Source organism: Lepidochelys kempii, chromosome 8 (assembly GCF_965140265.1).
Source record: "Lepidochelys kempii isolate rLepKem1 chromosome 8, rLepKem1.hap2, whole genome shotgun sequence".
NCBI lineage: Eukaryota > Metazoa > Chordata > Testudines > Cheloniidae > Lepidochelys > Lepidochelys kempii.
The window spans coordinates 28,564,206-28,585,362 of NC_133263.1; the positions used below are offsets into that span (position 1 = coordinate 28,564,206).

The 21,157-nt window shown below is 38.2% G+C and overlaps 1 protein-coding gene across 10 annotated transcripts in view; it reads left to right on the plus strand.

Annotated features, from left to right (window-relative positions):
* Positions 1–21,157, plus strand: part of TENM2 (teneurin transmembrane protein 2) — a 1,082,027-nt gene that overhangs the window by 507,655 nt on the left and 553,215 nt on the right. For 2 of the 10 annotated variants that reach the window (XM_073355934.1, XM_073355935.1), the window contains exon 1: positions 2,860–3,170. The exons of the other annotated variants lie outside the window; for them this stretch is intronic. In XM_073355934.1, the coding sequence (XP_073212035.1) occupies positions 3,125–3,170 (46 nt within the window). In that variant the 5' untranslated portion in view covers positions 2,860–3,124. Of the gene's footprint in view, positions 1–2,859; positions 3,171–21,157 lie in introns of those variants that run through there. 10 annotated transcript variants of the gene reach the window in all.

A 21,157-nucleotide genomic window follows, 5' to 3' on the forward strand; every position in this document is an offset into this window, starting at 1 on the left:
ATTTGGCAAGGTACTTAAACACATGCCTAGCTCTAAGCATGTGAATAGCCCGATTGACTTCACATGCTCGAAGTTAAGCACATACTTGTTTAAGTCTCTTGCTGAATTTGGACCTAAGAGGTTTGTGAGTGAAGAGTTAATGGGTAAATAAAGCCAGGAATATTTTCTTCTGATATTTTTTTTTTAAAAATATCTCCCATTTAGTGCAACCTGGTGTATTCCAAGATCCATACAAAATGCTCATTCTGATCTAAGGATAAAAGCCTTCCTTGACAGGGACAAGGTATCTCTCATATCGTGGCACCAATATGGATACAACAGCAATAACAAACTGGGTCAGTTTATTAACATAGCAGTAGAGTTTTGAGAGAAGTGAAAGTGGGAAATAAACACCCCAGGCAGAGAATCTCTCCCTCCTTAACATTCTTCATTTCTAACATAGATTAGAGATCTGAGAGAGATTAGTCTGTATCGGTGCCTTTAGACTGTGAGCTCTTTTGATAAGAACTTAGTTATTTTCTGTCACGATTTACAGAAAATCATGTACAGTACCACGTACAGTTATGACCCTCCTCTTTTTCTCCTCCTCCTTTCCTTGAAGTAGATCTACTCAGCCAGTCCCACACTCAGCTACAGCCACCTACGCATCAACTCACCAAAGCCACTCTTCCCTGCAAGTTTACCCCCCCACACACCAGTACAGTCAGTCACTCATCCATAACACACACACACAAATACTCCCACAGCCTCTTACCCAGTTGCATCTTCCAGCAGATGTGGGGAATTGATGCTAGAAAAGGAGTCACTCCTGGGGCCAGAGAGGGAAACAAAAAAAGTACCAAGAAGCATGAAGAGCAGCCATTTCCTAGATAGCTTCCCTACAATCTTATAGAACACAGGGAAATGTTTCTGGTAGGCCACCAGAGGGAGCACCAATGTGCTGGGTTGGGCTAGGCTCACAGGCCTAGATTCAGGAAGAGAAGTCAACAGAATTGCCCTGCACGCCATATAATATACATGTTTTTGCCCACAGTGCATTCCATATGCTGGAGTTGCAAATATGGGATGGTAGCTGTTCAAGAGGCAGTGGAGTGAATCTGTCTTCATTATCTCTCTATTTTAGGTACCTGGTATTGCCAAACTCTAGCATTAAACACCATTAGATTGACTTACAAAGCATGGGAGAGTTAAAAATAAATTTGGAGTCTCTATCTTGCAAGTTTGCGAACCACTAGAGTTCATGTTTTCAACCTTTCCTCTTCAATCTTTGGGGCCAGGAACTGTATTATTATTAAATCTGAGATTCTCATGTAGTCATTGGACTCCAGGAGCTAGAGCTGTAAGAGAAACACCAAACTTTGTAAAACTCACACTGAAATCATGAGATTGGTCAACACTGGGTATTTATATGGCTCCTATCAGCATTGCTTATTAGCCCCTCATATACATCAATTAATTCATCTGCATAACCCCTTCTGTGGGGTCAAGAAATAATTTAGATGGAGAAGCTGAAGTCTGGGGAGACTAAGGGCCAGATTTTCACAGGTATTTGTCCACTAAACTCCCATTGAAATCAATTGCATTTAGGCCCCTAATACCTTTAAATATCTGGCTCTATGTGATAAACCCAAGGTTACACAAAAGTCTGTTACATAGCTGGGAACTGGACCCAGATATCCTAAATCCCTGTCCATTGGCCCCATCCTCCCTATTCTCAATAGAATTAGGATGCTTACTAAACGCTGAGTGAGACACAGGGAGGCAGCTGTAGCAGGGACAGGATTTGTTTACTTTTCCATTGCCCCCTCAATCCTGCCTCTCTGTGCAACAGTATAGTTCTCCTATGACCTAATATCCACTCTGCATGCAGGGAACATGTCCACTGGCCAGTTGACTAGTTGCCCATCGGCCCGATTTGGTCCTGTCCTTATGTTGAAGAAGGCATAAATGAAGTACATCAAATAAGAGGCTCTAACAATATGTTTAAAAGGGTATTAAAAGCCCATACTACATGAAATCTAATCCTACTTTATATGAGAATGTTGCTCATGGACTTCTAATTAGAAGAAAAGTTAATAATCAAATCTGAAATTAAAAATTGATCCCTAATCATATTTCCAAGTTCTAAACCTGATCTAATGTCTGATTGATTTGTTTGATACCATTAGTCCTAGATCAGATTCCCTCCGCTCCTACCACCTTCTAACTTGATGTAAAAATAACAACAGCGTGAATGGAGAGAAAATATCTGTAATACCTGCTCTTTGACACACAAGTTCAGCAGTGCTAATATTTTTTTTTTGTTACTGTGTAAAACTCAATTATCAACATTAAGTATTTATTCTTGTGTTTACCAATGGTAGTTTGTCAGCTGTTATAAGCAGAGTTCCATCTGCCAGTTAAACTATATTGTAAATTGTTGTAGAAATTAGCAACTCACATTTTTTGTCTGTCCAAATGAATATGTGAACTAATTTGCACATAATGCATCCCTGGAAGAAGAAGAAAAAAATCACAGGTATATTGCACAACCGTATGCCAGTCAGGCAAAAAACCAGGCACACATTGTGATTATCTCAGTTTTCAAACCAGGAAGAGACAAGAATGTGTAGCTAAATGAGAGAGGCAGTATGTCATGCTCACTGAGATAAAAACAGAAGCTGCCAGACACTTTGGCTTTATTCTGAGAATCTTTGCTTGAAAACTCCCCAATTTTTTCTTTATGCTTATTCTCCCTCATATTCTCTCTCTCTCATTGCTTTCTCATTCTCTCTCTTATTGTTCTCTTTTCCTGCCTTTGATGCACATACGTTGTCACATTTCATTGACTCTCCCCTCTTCTCTGTTCTTACACTCACGCCTAGTGGTGCTTTAGCCAGAGCTTGCAGCCTCTCAGGCGAGTTTTAGTCATGTGTGAAGCTCAGTTTGATCGAGCGCTCCTTTTCTGCCTTTTCACTCTTGCAAAAGATTAAAAGGTGGCGTCACATCGCTCCCCTGCTCCTTCTTGCAGGAGGGACTTAAAAGGGACAACACAAACTAATCACTTTCAATAAGCATTTTCTTGCAAAAAAAGGGACTTAGCTGTGCAATTTGAGGCTGGTGGTGAGGACTGGGAAGGCTAGAGATGCTTCATACTGCTAACAAGGGAAGGAAGCCTTCAACTGAGGCAGGTAAGAAGTGTCTGAATCTGAGTGTTTTACAGAGTGGCTTAGTCAAATCGGTAGATTTTCATCATTTTGTAACTGAGGAAAGCATCTGCAGCAAAGAGCAGCAGGGATCTTGTATCGGCTTCCTTTCGTTCAAGATGCAAAGTACCTGTAATAATTGTGATGTATTGGAACATGCTGTAAATTCAATTGCAAATGGATTTGTGTAGAAGCTGCATTTACACTGAATGTTTGTCCTTCTGTTTTATTTCAGTGCATGGGAGACTGGAAATAGAAAATGCAGCTTTTATGCAAGCAGGACTTTGCATAAGGCTGAATTCAGTGTTTTAAGGGGGAATCTCAATGTGCTGTTCAGTGTCTAATTCCAGCTCTTAGTCTTTCAATCTTGCAGGCACCTGAAATTCTGCAATTTGTTTCTAACAACTGAACACACACAATTAATTATAATTATTTGAGGTTTAGAGTAAAATCTAGAGAGGAGTTTGTTGCGGTGATAGTGATTTGTTTGCCTGACGTTTCGTCAGAAGAATAGCTATGCCCCTTTAGACATATTGTAAAACCTAGTTCATGTTTATGTTCTGTTAATAGAGATTAAGTACCGTCCTGAATGAAATATGGAACTAAAACTCATAAACTGCACCCGTGTTTAGTAAAGCAATCCCCAAATTAGAATGATGAATTTGTCAATTGTCAAATGGAGTTAACTCTGGAAGTGCTGTTCACAAGTACACCTGGATTACTGTAAAGGGGTTTCCGTATAACAGTTATTGAGATGGACTAATTATAGTCAAAAGGTCTGAACTTTAAGCTGTGTGTCTGAAATAAAATTATAAACCTTAGTGTCCCTAGTTTTCAGAAACATGCCTTAGGTTGCATAACTAGTGTGATGGTTGAAAGGGATTTAAAGACAAAAAGTAATTTCACAATTAAATTATGTAAAAATAGGAATATATATGTTACCTAAGCTTTCTCCATTTATGATGACTAAAATGTTTAGCTATTGGGATCTTTGTTTCAGTTCCTCATTAATTTTTTGGAATCCTATGCTCCTGCATTTTATAATCATTGTCAGTGTGCATGACCTAAGACTTTTTTGAATAAGAGGGATAGTATTCTATAAACCGCAGGATTATTCTTTTTCTCTCCATGGTAATGCAAAGATTCCATTAACCTCTCTTGATAGTCAGATCTTTATTAGTGATTTAAAAAAAGCAAACAGCATGTAATTGTCAGGATTACCTATGTGTAAAAGTATATTAGTAAATTAAACTGCCACTGGAAAGAGAGATATAAAAAGATAACTTTATAAGTTACTGTGAAGTAAACCGTATTTGACAGCTAGATTGTAGCATTGTTGACCTATAAATAGGCACAATGCAGAAGGAAATTAATAAATTTGATAGACAAGTTATTTGTCTTTATGCAAGTTTACACTAATGCTATAATACACGGGTGCCCATCACCATATATTTTGTAAAAATCAGCGGTGACGCTTTGGGCGTACATTCACATAACTGATTTTACAAGATAGGCAGCAACAAGCCACCATGTATCTATGAATGGGATCGAATCCCCAGGGAGTTCTAGTCTCCCTTTCATCAACGTACAGGGATTCATATGCATTATTTCCTTAACTTCAGTGGGAGATATCCATGCAAATTGCCCCATATTTGAAGGTGTGCACTAGACCCCGTAGCACATTGTAGGAAACTCCAAATGAGGCAAAATATCAAAAACTTTCTTAGGGATTTGTCAGGAATATTCCTTGATTCACATGTGAAATTTTATTCAACTTAATGTAGTTTAAAACTTTGCAAGGGCCACGACCATAGCAGTATCTTTTTTCCAAAAATTTCACTTAAATTCTTTCAACTAAAGCTACTTCTCACTTCAAACCTGTATAACTGCATGTCCGATCAACCTCTGCTATGCTTATAATTTCTAAGTTAAAAAGGAGGGGAGTGATTTTTTTTGTATCTCAAACTTGAAAGAATCTGACTATTCCTTATGTAGTGTTTTAAAAGGATGCCTTCATGCTGTCTTAATGATGTTAATAACATAAAAGCTAAGCCTTGATAATAGGTTAACTTTACATATCATTTAGTCAGTTATTATACATCCTTATGAGACAGCAGATCTGAGAGGTCAAAGGCTTGGTGCAACTCTGGCAGCTTAAGCCAGTAGTAGTAACTCTGTTTAAAACTGAATTGCACGTCATTTATCTCTCATTTTGGCAGAGGCTTACTCTGCCCTATTAAACGTTAACTGCATGATTAATATAAATAGCAGCATTTTACTGATGTTCCAGTAGATGTTGCTGGAGAGCAAAGTAAAGATCATTTTTATAGAGAAATAGAAATGCAGCGGGGTTCAAAAAGCAAAGAAAAAACGCAAACAATGCTGATAGTATTTATGCAGGTTGCTGATTGATTAATTATATAAGATCATTACATTAGTATACCATTCCACAGGGTGCTTTTAAAACTAAAGATGCATATAGTGGTATTATTCCAATTGTGTTGGATACATGATAGGTCTGTTTGCTATTTAAAATAAACAAAAAAAATGAGTTTACTGAACATTGCTATTTAGAATGCAGATTTTCTCAGAAGAGCTGAGAAAGCATACTCTTAAGAGTAATGATCAAACACATTATAAAAATGTGCATCAGTTGCTAATACGTAATGAAATATTAAGAAATTAAAAGCATGCAACCTCTAAACTAATTTCAGTGCTCTGAGGCTGATTTCCTAGTGAATATTAACTGCTTAACAGAGCAATGTGTAAAACAATCTAAAGGATTTAATGGCTTGCTAGTAAGGGTCTATCGTTATATAAGTTTGAAAAATAATAGCATTGCCCTCAGAATAGAAAAGGTAATTAAAAAGAGAAATTATGAGCTACATTTCAATAGCAAAAGGCAATGTACAGAATAAAATAAGTAGAAATAGGATACCTGATAGCAAATTTGAGCACTGAAAGCTGTGGTGTCCTATGCTGAAACTACTATGTTAGTAATCACTCTGATAAAATGACAAAGCAGTCCCAGAGGAGCAGTGGATTCTACTATACAGACATTAACTGATGCAATTTCAGGCAACCACTGACCTCTATCTGTGGGAATATTTATTTTTGGAGATGATAATCAACTAACAGATTTCAAATTCAAAACAGTAATGCATTTTTAAAAACATAAGATAGGTTTTTGCAGTACACACAAAAATTTTTGCCTGGGTAATAGTAGAGTGTTGCCATGCACTTATGTTGTATATCACAGTGCCTTAGCTGAAAAGAAAAGGAGTACTTGTGGCACCTTAGAGACTAACCAATTTATTTGAGCATAAGCTTTCGTGAGCTACAGCTTAAGTTTATGCTCAAATAAATTGGTTAGTCTCTAAGGTGCCACAAGTACTCCTTTTCTTTTTGCGAATACAGACTAACGCGGCTGTTGTTCTGTTAGCTGAAAAGATTAGTCTGGGTAAGGGTGGAGACTTGGGATGAGATTCCTTTACATGAAGATCTCCAATATGTTGAATTTAATACAAAATGTATTGTAGGATGGTTTGATTTAATACCCAGTCATTTTCTGTGCTAGTATTTTGTACTTCTGCTTATGTGAGCAAGAAGTGTATAGATAGAGAGATGTGTGGCAGATCTTTATATTTTGCATATTTTGTAATTAACACTGTAAATCAAGTGTATTCAGGGATTGCCTATTATTTTGTTTTAGCTTTGGTGAATGTACTTTGCTTTTCACAGATGCAGGCTGAACAATTCCCTTTATCTGAGATATTTTTTATGACATTTTTCTTAAATGGACACATTTAACATAGCCACTGTTTTTTCTTCAGACTACGCTTTTTGTTCCTTTTGTTTCTTTAGTATGTTTAAACACACACACACATACACACAGAGTACTCATTAATCTTAAATGAAATGTATTCATGGTTTTTAGTTTGACATTACATAAATGAAATCCTCATCCTGTGTCGCATGCCAGTAGTTTCAGAACCATCAGAACGCTGCAAACGTTGACCCAAATTTTTGTATGCATTTTTGTGCATGTCCAATTCAGACTTGCAGATCCCTCAATCTGCACAAACTAAGTTTGGATGTGTGCAATGGAAGAAATGTACATCTAAACTGGGCATGTGCAAAAGTGCATAGGCACTTTTGTTCATATCTCTTTTAAAATGCATGCCATTATATCTGTGCATGCCACAAGAGTGGGTTGCAAACTCAGTTGTCATGTACTTGTCTTTCTTATTTTGTTTTATTTCATATATGTCAGTTCCCTGAAATGGTACAGAATTCACTTTAAATGGCTGTAACGTCTCATAATTTAAGAGAATTCTCTGTTGAAAACAATAGGGAATTCTGCTTAAAAGCTGATTACATACTATAGCACTAAGGAATAAACTTTCTTCTTTGTATTTTTCTGTGATCTCAAACTCATAAGGAAAAAAAATCAGCCCACCCTGAACAATTGCTGCTTTATGTGGGAAGCTGATAGATTTTACTAAAGAATTCTGTAGATTTTCACAGATGTCTACAGCAAAAATAACATTACTTTGTTAGTGGGATTCTATTTCTGAATACACTATAAAAAGCTTAAAACAGTTACAGTGTAGACAGTCTATGGCTGTCATTAGTCTAATGCCACACCTGTCAACGATAGTTGATACCTAGTCTGAGTGATTGTGCAGTTGTCTGTGTGTGTGTGTGTGTGTGTATGTATGTATAAATACACACACACACACACGTGTAATGTATAAGATACATAAATTACAGAAAGTTTTAACTAGTGTACATGTATGTAGACTACCCCATATCACTTGAGAGCAGGATGAAAATACAAACTGTTTCCTCTCCTGCATGCATTAATTTAATTCTTCCCATTTACTTGTCCAATGCTTTCATCTGCTCACTACTGTAATACCTTCAAAGATGGGGTCCCACTCTTGGCAGTCACACCTGACACTATCAAACATTATAGCCATCACTTACCATACATGACTGCTTTCATAGAAGCAAATTACAGGGAGTATTATTGTGATTAGTTTCAGAGTAGCAGCCGTGTTAGTCTGTATCCGCAAAAAGAAAAGGAGGACTTGTGGCACCTTAGGGACTAACAAATTTATAAATTTCTGGGTGTTTATCTTTCTGTGTTTATTTGGAACAGAAATTGGTTATGCATAGCTCTAATGTATACTGGAAATATGTTACTATATACAGTGCATAGAGTATCTGGGAAGCTTGGACTGAATGCTTTTATGTAACTCATACCATCCTTTCATCTAATACACTGGAATTAGGTCCAATTCTAGCCATTGTATAAAATACATTGTAGTTAACACGGTTTTTTAATCCTCTATGTATAATTTGTGAAGAGCCGCAATGCCATAAAGTTCCATTTCTATGGTTTGCTTGTACGGTACTTACTAAAACTCTTACTCGAACTGCAGCTCACAACTGTACCCAGATCATGTAAAATTTACATCATGTATTATGATGTGTAGTACGATGTAAAATTCTGTAATAACCTAATGCAAAGTAACCTATTAGAAACCAAAACCTATGGTAGATCACTTTTTCTGATTGTTCACACCAAAATATCTTTATGCCTATTTCATACCATGGAATAATGTGATATGAAAGGATCCTACGAATGGCATTTTTGTGGCATGTTACCAGTATTGGAAACAAACATTAATGAGTAAATTTTCAGTGCAATGCTGTAGGATTTCTTCTGCGTGCCTTAACGCTGTTTATTCTGCATGGAAAAAAATGTGCATTTAACAGGATGAACGCGCAATCATTTATTTATTTGTAATACCATTTTGATTATTTATATATGACCAACCTGTATTATCAGGTTTCGATAAATGGTAACCCTTTTGGTGTTAACACAGGCATGAAAGAAAAGCAGTAATTCTTACAGCCCTGTACGTTCCCCTTTATTATTGGATTAATGTCTATTTTGAATAGGCTTTATTTGATAAAGTTGAGCTCTTTACCTTGTCCCTTTCTCTTTGGACTAGATGTCAAGCTCAAAATAGGCTTTTATACACATTCTGTCTAGGCAGCACAACAGAGGCAAGCAAGCTGCCACAAGATGTTACCATTTCTAAAAAGTGTTGACTCCAAGTTGTGGGTGGCATTTCTCCCCCTCTTTATGCATTCAAGTGTGATCTGGTAACGTAACGAGAATTAGAACTTTACCTTCCTCATGAAATGAACAGGTTTTGATTCTTAGAAATGTGATATATTACAGTGTTTGTATCCAGAGTCACATATAAAGCTAAATCCTCTTCATGAGGCTGAAAATTAAACTATCTGTGATATTTGGGCAGGGGAGTTGAGGGGAAACAGGCTTAAACATATCTGGTAAAAGATTCTATGCATATAGTAAATACACACAAGAAATAAAACCATTCTAAACCTAATGCAAAATGGGCTAAGTAACTCATGCAGGATGTGTGTGTGTTTACACAGATTTATTATAGCATGTAGTGATATCTAGGTCTAGCACTAAAATGTGCACACACAAATAAATGTATAGATGTATACACACACACATACATATACACACATAGTCTCTAGAGGTCAGTAGAATGTAAGGAATGGGCAAATGTTCAGCTCTCTAATATCGAGACCCGGAAACACAGTATATCAGTGCATCCGATGAAGTGAGCTGTAGCTCACGAAAGCTTATGCTCAAATAAATTTGTTAGTTTTCCACTGAATGCATCCAATGAAGTGAGCTGTAGCTCAAGAAAACTTATGCTCAAGTAAATTTGTTAGTCTCTAAGGTGCCACAAGTACTCCTTTTTTTTTTTTGAGTATATCAGTTGTCACCAATGAGAAAAGATAAATATTCTGTTAATGAAATTTCAAAGTGAAATAATTAGTCACAGTTAACAAAGAGCCAAATGAAAGAGAATCATGTCTGTCTTGTTGGGGAAATTAGTTTAATCTATTTATTTTAGGCAAATTCCTGATAAACGTTCATTTATGTGGCGAGAACCTTGACAGAAACCCAAGCTATAATTATTGTGTAATAGTTCATAATAGTGTATCTCCTTACCACCTTTTTCTAAGATGGTGTTCAGAATGACTGGAATAAAAATCAAAATAGGCTTTTGTGATATGTCTGAATACTAAGCAAAGCAGGAACACAATGCAGACAATGTAATTTCTTTTCATATTTATCCATTCATCCTCACCCATTCTTCATAAATTGTTTTAACCTTGTTCACCTTCTGCTAAAATTGAATATTCTAAATGACACAAATCTCTGGTGGTTTGAGGGTGGATGGAGCTGTCATTCATATTTTCCTTTTTGTGGGGAAAAACCCTGTTTTTGACAGACTTTTTCTCTACTTTCAAAAGCTTTTTTTTTTTTTTTACCTGTTATGATTATTGGTTTGGTTTCATTATATTAAGTTAAATTTCCTCTGAGAGGGTTAGCAATGCAGTGGCTCAAGGCTTTCATCTCTGAAGGAGTTGGTTCAAATTACAATTTGTGTCACAAGTGGAAATGAGTTTGGTGTCCCTAGTGAAAATTTTGTCCATATCTTAAAAGCATGACACAATTCAACACAATTGTAATTCCCTACCCAAAAGAGGTCAACAAGTGGAATGGCTAGACAGTTGCAGTTCAAGTTTAGGTTACATGAACATGGAGCTGCAAGAGAAGTTTTGCATTCAAATTCAAACAAGAGAAAGTAGGATTTATAGAAGTTCTGATTTGGATGCTGACTTTTGCATTGCAAGAAAATTTACTTTTTTTTCAACTGAAATTCTGCTCAGCAGAGAAAATATATGATGGTTTGAGAAGAAGGAATAAATGTTTAAATAAATTTGACTCAGGCTGGAACACCTACAGGTTCCTTGCTCTTGTGGTTCTATTTGGTCCGTTGGAATACCATAGCACACCTTATCTCATTTGGGAGTTGCGTTCTTATTAAGCAGGCCTATCTAGGAAAAAAGGTGAATAAAACCAAAGTTCATTATAAGAAAATTGGGGAAATTAGCTTTGTGGAACTTGGTGGCATTCTATTAGTACAGCAACAATTCAAACGTCATATGCTTGATGCACAAGATGGACTTTATGCAAGACCACTTGTGGGGCATATTTGCCCTGTATATCATATCTGTTGCTCAGCAGTCAAGTGATCAGTCTTCAGTGGCTGTTGGCTCAAAATCTCATTCGGTATTCTGCCAAAGAGGCTCTTTGCATATGGAAGAGCACTCCTTCTTTTGCTATGATAGTATTACTTTTTCTTCAAAAATATTGAAAGAAAATACAGAGTTGTCACAAGTTCTACAGTATTTGAACTTTGAAGGTAAACTTAGTCAATACCTGCCTGCACTTAACCTGCGCTGTGCTTTACTTGCAACAGTGCTGTTTAGTCATTTGTTTTCATAGGCATTACATTTCCTCCTCCTCCACTATGAGGGAGTCTTTTACAAGTTTTTGTTTCTTTATAGAATAAATAATACATAGTGAAACTGTTCAGGATACATCAATAGCATGGAAACATAAAGTTAAATATTGATTAATAAACGGTGCTATAAAGTAGTGTCTTGCATGTCTACATGGGAAATTTCACAGCATAATAATAGGTGTAATTATACCATTATAATTATGTATTGATGCTCTTATTTTGGAAAAAAGTAGAGTTATATCAATAGAACTGTAGTGGTGGTGGTATTATTTATTTATTATTATTACAGACATGTTTGTAAATTTGGGCAAACCTTTAGAAGTAATTCACTGTTTTTTTTCTCCTCACTTTTTTTTTTCTCTTCCTCTCCCCTCCCCCTTTTAGTTTGTCATCCATCTGTGATACTTGAGACCTTTTTTGTTTCCCATTTGTTGTATGTTGTGGGATAAGATGTTGCTATTGTGTAGCTCTTGTGTTTGGACTTAGACAAGTTGCCCCTTTCCATTTTACTAGGTTTTTAGTTATTTTTGTTAGGATGCCCTGGGGCTGTCCTTTGAAAACTACAAGTCTAATCTAGAAGGCTGAAGAGCTCAACTGTCAAAATAGTTTGCTTAGCATTTTTCTTGCTAGAAATCTAATTGCTAAAGATATTATTCTGACTTCTTTCCAAAGTAGTTTAGAAAATCAAAATTTTAAACTGTCATTTTTTGCTTATGGATCACTTACTGCAGATGATGTAGGACTAACAGCTTTCGATGGGGCTGGTCTAACAAAACTAGAGCTCTGCAGGTAGGGCTCAGTCCTGCAAAGTGCTGAACACTCTTTGGAGATGCTGAGTGCCATCAACTCTGTGACATCAACAAAATTTGAGTGTGATCAGCATCTCATGGGATTAAGTCCTTATTTTCTCTATGCTATAAAACGACTAGGATGGAGATAGTCACAATGAATACTTCCTGCATTGCAAATACATTCACTGTTCTGTATATGTTTGGCAAAATCTGACATAGCCGTATCAGATAAATGTGTGCAATACAAGAGGAATTACTTCTTCATACAACACACAGTTAACCTGTGGCACTCACTGCCATGGGATGTTATGATTGTTAAAAATATAACTGGATAACAAAAACCTAGATAAGTTCATGGAGGATAGGTCCATCAATGGGCTATTAGCCAAGATGGTTAGAGATGCAACCCCATGCTTTGGGCAACCCTAAACCTCTGATTGCTGAAAGAAGTGAGGGGAAGACAGGGGTGGATCACTCCCAAATTACTCTGTTCTGTACACTATCCCTGGAGCTCTGGAACTGGCCACTGCCGGAGACAGGATAGTGGGCTAGATGGACCTTTGGTCTGACCCAGCATAGCAGCTTTTATGTTCCTGTGTTCTCACTGAAGTACATTGGAGTTCTCCATGTACATCTCAGAGTAGAATCTGGACCAGATCAACAAATTTGATCTGGGGGGAGGGATAGCTCAGTGGTTTGAGCATTGGCCCGCTAAACCCAGGGTTGTGAGTTCTAATCCTTGAGGGGGCCATTTAGGGATTTGAGGCAAAAATTGGAGATTAGTCCTGCTTTGAGCAAGGGGTTGGACTAGATGACCTCCTGAGGTCCCTTCCAATCCTGATATTCTATGAACTGCATGTTTGGAACATCTGAATGCCAATTAGATTTGCACATACATACAATCCAACAGAAGAAGGTTGGGGAGGTTATATCGAAGGGAAAGGTGGCTAGATAGAATATTCTCTCATCCACATTGCATAGCTTCTTCTCTTCCCTGCTTGGTTTGTATCTCTGCTCTTTTTGTCCCTGTACAGTGGATCTTGCAAACAAACTTTCATGGTTAGTCACTGCTTCCATGGGTATTAGTAACTCCTCTCTGCTGTGTCTTCCAGAGATTGTTCAGGGAGTTGGCAGAATCCCAGCCACAGGAAGCACCTGTGTGTGAGATGAGGACAGGGAGCAGATCTCAGTCCTCTGCCAGAAATCCTGGCCAATCTCCTTTCCTTATTCACACTGCCACCGTTCTTAAGAGAAGGATTCACTGGACAGTTAACGCTTTGAGAGTCACGTGTCTTGGGAGGCCTGCATTCCCCTTCTATGGTTGTTTTACGGATGAAGAAAAGAAGCTGTTTCAAGTGCAGAATATGATTTACAGGCACAACTCCCATCAACACCCATGCACGTATGAGGCCAGAATTAATGCGTAAGAGCCCTGATCACTGAGATGTGAGCAGGTGAAGCCCCATTACTTTAAATACAATTGTTAGGAAATACTGGCAAATGTTCTGATAAACCATGTAAAGTAGCAATATCAATGAATCAAGCATAGGATTGTCTCACTTTGGGTGGTATACACTGAAGGATTTTTTTTAATCTCAAGTACATTGTTTTGCTTACTTAGAGTTGACGTGGCCATATTTATATATTTATGAGCAGCCAGCCAACAAATGATTGTAATTTAACTGCAGTAGACTACATTTTGTTTTAGATATAGGCACACAAGGCTCTTGTTGACCTCACTGAGAACTGGGTTCATGCATTTGAGGGCAGAATTTAACTGCAAATATCTCATACTGGTTTTAAAAAATCATCAATTTTCAAAAGTCATTTTTAGTTTCACCCTTTTAATTGTATCAGAAGAAATATTAATAATGAAGAGTTGTGTGCTCCTATCCGCATGTTCAGAGTATACACATGTAAATCCAACATTATCTGTGCCATCATGTCTTCTACTGAGAAAAGAATAGTTGGTTACTGTATTTCTTCTTAACAAGAGAAATGGTATTTTTAGATAATAGAAAGACAAAAGTGCTTGTCTTATGAAAAATATCAACTCACTCACAGAATTATATCCATACTGCAGTAACCAGGGCATCCTTCATATCCAAAGTATTCTGAAATGACTCTAATGATCAATATGACTATAAAATAATAAATTGTTTCCATTAAATTATTTAATTCTCTCTCTCTCTTTCACACTCTCACACACACACCCTCCCCAACACACTATTGATTTGGATGCATTTTGTGATCCCAATTATGGTTGAGGATTTGTTAATGTAAAATTGGCAATGGTTGAGCTTTGAAGAGGGATGCAGCATCTTCAGCAAGAGCTTATTAAACTGTAAAATATGGATTGTCTTTACCCTAATGGCCTCTGAATCCTATTACCATCCCATTAGAGAGTGTGGGATTTTAGTAATTCTGTTGTTGTTTCCAGTGGGCAGTGACTATAATGGGGAAGGGCAGGGGTTAATGCAATTCATCTCTTTTAATACTTGTAACTCTGAGTCCCTTATCACTCTGCATGGTTTCATTAGGTTTCTTTTTTTTAAATGCCAAGAGAGTTTCTTTAAGCACCTCAAAATAAAAATAAAAAGAACTTGAGATTTCCTTAGTTATCTCCATTTTGTAAACAGAGGAGAAATGAATACGTTGGTATGTAAACATGTTCAAAATAGGCTGCAGTGCAGAAGGGTTTTCAATTACTATCATTATGCCAAGAGCTGTATTAAAATACCTCTTCAGTCAAGATCATTATTATATTATTATTTATTTATATTGCAGTGGCACCCATAACGTACTAATCATTTTCGAGATTCATAGGAAGGTATCATACTTGCCCCAAAGAATGTAACAGTCTGAAAGAGAAAAAACAGAGGGTAGGGGAAGAGGAAGAGCTAGTTGCACATTTTATTTTTGTCTGTTGGTCTGTCTTTTTGCATAAACAAACCCACAACTGCCCTTCTGCCTTGCAGTTATTAGCTAGTTAATTTCTTGCAGGCTTCGCAGCAGAAGCACACCTTGAGGAGGGATTTGATTGAGGGTGCATTAGCTCAGAAAGAGGATGCTGTGTGTAGAGGCTGTTGGCACTTCCCAGTAGAGGATACGGCCAACATACTGACTGCAACAACTGCATAGGAAGCTGGTATAATGTTTCCATGTATTTTGTGGAGATTCTTTGACAGCTGAGTTCCAAATGCCAGAGGGGATTGCTGCTAATGTTAGAACAGAATCAAAATTGGGAGATTTCAAGCTGACATTGTTAGATCACTTAAAAGAGAGGGTTGTCAATGGAACTTTTAATATGCACTTTATCTGATGCTGATGTGCATGTCAGGCTGAGTTGGCATCAGACGTTTTATTTATGAAAAATGTTTCTAGCTAATAAATTTTTTCTTCAAAAAAATTATAAACAGGAGAGATTAGTTACAAAACAAATTAGTTTCCCACAGAGAAGCACGGAAAGGTGTAACCATTTTCCTTAATTGGAAGTAAGAAAGCATTACAAAGGCTGGAAAGTTCATAACTTGTTTTTCCTCAGGTCTAGTAATGGATCAAACCATCTGGCTTTGATGCACCACAGTGTCACCTGTAGCTCAACTGCTCCTTCTGCTCTGTGATTGACTAAACTCTTATGCCCAAATAAAAGAAATTGGTGAGAGAGAAATGGGAAAAGATGGGTCTTTTGAAACACAATTAGTGATGCTCATAGGACTTGTTGGTCACATATTACTATATAATTATATGCCCACGTGTCTAATAACAAAATGTGCAAAGGCAAAATAGAGTAATTCTAAATTTAACGCTTCAGCTTCAAAGTATTCTGGAAATATTAACTCCTTATGCCTTACCACACCCCTGTGTGCTGGGATCCTCCATAAGCTGTTTCTCTGTGGCCAGTGCTATCAGGCATTGCAAACAGGTAGGTGTTTGCCACACAAGTAGCAGTCTGGGCACTGAGATCTAAGATTCCCCCAGTTGCTACTGGTACCATTTGGCTTTGTAAGGAAAGGGACTCAAGGGCTTCTCCCTTCCTCCTCTCCTTCCAGGCCACTACTTCAGGGCTGGGGGAAAGGAACTCAAGGATTTGCCTTTCCATGGGTGCTGCAGGTCTGGTGAGGGAGGAGCTCTAGAACTTTCCCTCCCTTTCTCTCCCCCTCTGTTTCTCCTACTCTCACTCTCCCTCATGGAAAATGAGGGACATGGTGTGTGGGATGGAGAGAGGAAGTGTTAGGAGGCAGAGATAGAAAGGCGGACACTGCGTGGTATAGAAGAGGTGATAATGAATGAGAAAGGCGAGAGGGTCAACAGGGAGGGCAGAAGGAGAAGGAATGATTGAACAAAGAGGTAGACTGCCTGGAAGAGGCATTATGGTAAGAACGGAAGGAAGTAGGAATTGGGGAGGCTGCACACATGGGTTTTAAAACTTGCACGTAGGAAAGTCACTTGTTCAGCATGCAGAGAAATAGAGTAATATTGTCTGCAGGGTAGGTAAGTTATATTTGCCTTCCTTTAAAATATAAAAAGAAGCCCATGTGACTTATCAGAGGTTACGTGTTGAGTGACTGTTGTAGCAAGGGCTACACCTCCAGGCCTCCTGGCAAACTAGTACTCTGCTTAGACCTCTCCTTCCTTCCTATATTCACTTATTTATGGGTATTGTGGCAGTGCCCACAAGATCAGGTCAGTACCCCATTGTGCTAAGTTCTCCACAAACACATAGAAAGAAATGGTCTCTGTACTGAAGAGCTTGCAGTCTAATCAGGGGTACTGCAACAATTTGAATAGTAGGGATGCTGAGAGCCATTGAACCAAACTGTAACCCCTGTATAGCATGAAAACCATTTCAGGGCAGGAGGTGCAGCAACACCGCTAGTTCCAGCACCTATGAATCTAACTTACAATTACCTAAGGTTGTGTTATCTGATTATTGCAAGCTGTTGTTTTGGCATAACCAGCTAATAGGAGACTACTCATCCTGTTAAAGAAGCTGACTCCTGTAACTCGGTCCCCTTAAATTGCTTGATAGCCACTTGGTTTCAGCTGCCAGGATCTAGATAACTATGTTAGAGTAAGAAAAAAAGTATGTTGTGTTTGTTAGTTTGAATTTCACACTAATTGGCATGGATTACTTGATTTCAAATATCAATGTTGTTTCTTAGCTCAAATGTCACAGTTGCATCATTTTGCTCTATGCCTTAGGAGAACAATTAGTTAAAATTGAACTCCAGTAAAAATGCTAATACCACTACTTTATTAATATGGATATTTTCCAAAACCGATTGAAGTCAATAAGCATAGTGCAGCAATGGTCTCTCATTTTTATCTTGAGAAATAATAGGGAAATGGAATATGACAATTGCCTGGCTTTCCTCAAAACTTTATGTCAATGAAAGTGAGTATGCATGGCAACCATCACAGGGTAATTACACGTAGCTTGATCCTGCATTGTGCAGGTCCAGAGTCTTGCACATAGAAGTGAGGAACAGGAGAGTGAAGCAAGGGAATGTGACCCTGCAGAGAGATGGCACTTTTGAAGCGCTTAATGATTTATTAATGGAAACCAATTCATGAGTACTCTGTGTTACGCTTTGGATGTTTCAGCAGCACTTCACATGGTTAATGCTGCTCTGATCCTTTGTTAACGGAATGGGTCAAGGTATTTCATTCTCAGTGGTCAGTGGTGGGATGGTTCAAATCCGATATGGTTTCATTTTCCTATGACACAATGCAGTCTTTATTTGTCTTCAGTGTATGTCTCAGGCCCCCACTGGATTTTGTTAGGTTTTGTAGATGACACACCTATTTGGTTTCTTTCTTTCATATCACCATCACTTGCTGTCTACATCAGATCAAGACATGGGTGTCATATTGTTTTATGAAAATAAATCCAAATTACAGAGTTGTTCTGCTGAGTCACGCTCTTCTGTGTAATTTCTTTTGTATAATGCTCATGTTACACTATGCTTGAGTGTTGAGTGTCTTTGGGTTGCATTGACCTGTGATTTATTGATCAATAAGCATCTCAGGATTGCTAGGTAGGTGCCTTTTTATCACTTCAAAATATATCTGGACTAAGGCTTCTGCTCACAACAATGTGTAAATTTTGGTAAAAGCCTTTATTATTTCATGGCTAGACTAGCAACTCTACAATTGTCAGCTTCTAAACTGTACTGTTATAGGATGTAGAGTATACAGAATGCAGCTGCTCAGATTCTTACAGGCATTCACTTGTCTCAGAATATTAAAAACCTCTCTCTTCAAACCCCATGCTGGATGGTTGCAAATTGTGCCATGATCCATGATTTTAAATTTTTTTCTACTCATGCTGGGTGAAATTCAGCTCCATGCAGAGGCCCCTCTCAAGGCCTGTTCACCACATGACCCTATTTTGAGGACTGCAGTAGTAAAGAATTTCACCCACATTATATGGATTGAGTAATCATTTTGTGTGTCCCAATCATAACCTTGATCCTTGATGTAATGGGAGTCAGAACTTTGTTGAAACTATGCTCCTTTGTGGAACTGGCTGCTAGCAGTCTACAGAAAACTCTAGTCTATTGTGGCATTTGAGTTTAAAATTAAAGTTTTTATTTGTAAACTCTTTGGGGCATGAACCACCTTATTGATTTGTGTTTGTACAGTACCTTGCACAATGACTGGGTCCATGACTGGGTCTCTTAGGCACTACTGCAATACAAATTATGTATTGTGGATTGAAAAGCTGACTTTGTACTAAAATTAAACCAAGCTCAAATTACTTCAATGTTTTACATGTGCCAGAAAAAAAAACAACAACATCATTTTATTTCTGATGCCAAAGAGCTGCATTTCCCATTGACAAACATCAGACTCTTACCCTAAATGTAATTATAAGGAATCTGAAGTTAATAAACCACATAGTATTTTCATTTTCATCTATAAAAGCAAAAATATAATGCTTAGGGAAACACTCAAGGGAGATGGAAACATGGACATGAAGAATTATATAGTCCTGTATGGAATCTGTCATACAGATTTGAAGTTTGGGTGGTGTCCCCTGGGCTAGCAGTTTAAGAATAATGTTCAAATCTGGTTACCAGTTTGTGGTAAAGTGACATAGTCTTATTTCAGTACCAGAAGTTTCAGCTTCATAGTTTCAGCTTTGTAACTAAGGTTACCAACCCTCCTGGGTTGTCTGAGAGTCTACTGGAATTGGCCTCAATATCCCAGTGACTATTAAAAGCGATCTGGGAGGTTTTAATAAGCCAAAAGTCCTGTCAGCGGCGCAGCTCCCAGAAGCAGCCAGCATGTCTGGCTCCTAGGCGCAGGGGCCAGCAGGGGGGGTCTCCATGCGTTCCCTCTGCACCCTGACCCGAGTGCTGATTCCACAGCTCTCATTGGCTGGGAACTGCGGCCAATGGGAGCTGCCTGCAGGCAGGGGCAGCACGCGGAGTCACCTGCTTGCCCCTGAGCCTAGGAGCCACCCAAGGTAAGTGCCGCCCAGCTGGAGCCTACACCCCTCACCCCCTCCCACACCCCAACCCTCTGCCCCATCCCTGAACCCCAGCTGTACTCCAGCTCCCTCCCAGAACCCACACACCCTGCGATTAGAAAGTTGTCAACCCCATTAGTAACTGCCCTTATGAAGTAAGGAACCAGTCCTGTTTCCATTTAAATCAATTGCAAAATTCCCATTCAGTAGAAGCAAAATTGGGCCCTAAATGGAGATGAAGGTATCTGTAGATCCAAAGAAGAATACACATAGAGCTGTTACTAATCTTACTTCTCTGTATATTTCTATTATTTAGCAGTAAATTATTCCTATTTGGAAAATATGCACTAGTGTGGAGTTCTGACTGGAGGATTGGGACCTAAAATGTATTCATACAAAGGGTTATGAATTGAAGCCTCCTTTGCATATAAAGATTAGATTGTGCCCTTTTCTGTCTTGTTTGGAATAGGAGAATTAAAGTGGGGCTTCTCGCTCAGCCAGCTTGAATCTTGGGCCCATTTCTTGGGTAGAGCATGGCCTCTGCTCTCTAGCTATTCCTCCCCCCCCCCCCACTCCGTGAACTGCTGAGGTAGGAGAGGGTAAAGAGGGGTGAAGCCTTGGGATAAGGGGAGAAGTAACTTACAGCCCTTTCAAAGGCTGCCATCACTTACTTTCTCTCCTTATTTCTAGGATGTGGGGAGTCACAATTTCTTCCCAGGGCTGCTCCTGTTTGGAGCAGTTACACACCTTCCTTATGAAGGGTTGATCCTGAAGGCTTAATTTAATGTACTCCTAAATGAATTAACGTGCTACTACAACATAATGATCTTCATTGTTGATGCTGGGAAATCATGGGCAAAAAAATCCCTAAGAATCCACTTATGCCAGAACAATTTGAGAGACAAGATGGGTGAGGTAATATCTTTTTTATTGGACCAACTTCTGTTGATGAGAGAGACAAGCTTTGGGGTTTACATAGAGCTCTTCTTCAGGTCTGGGAACTTACTGATGGCATAGAAAATCAAAAACTTGAAAGTTTTGTTTAATAAACAAATGATCAGAGAATTCACATATTACTTAACATCAAACACAGCATCACCAAATGCTATAGATGAGAAAAGGAGGACTTGTGGCACCTTAGAGACTAACCCATTTATTTGAGCATAAGCTTTCGTGAGCTACAGCTCACTTCATCAGATGCATAAAGTGGAAAGTACAGTGAGGAGATTTTATATATACACACGGACCATGAAAAAAATATATATACATTGT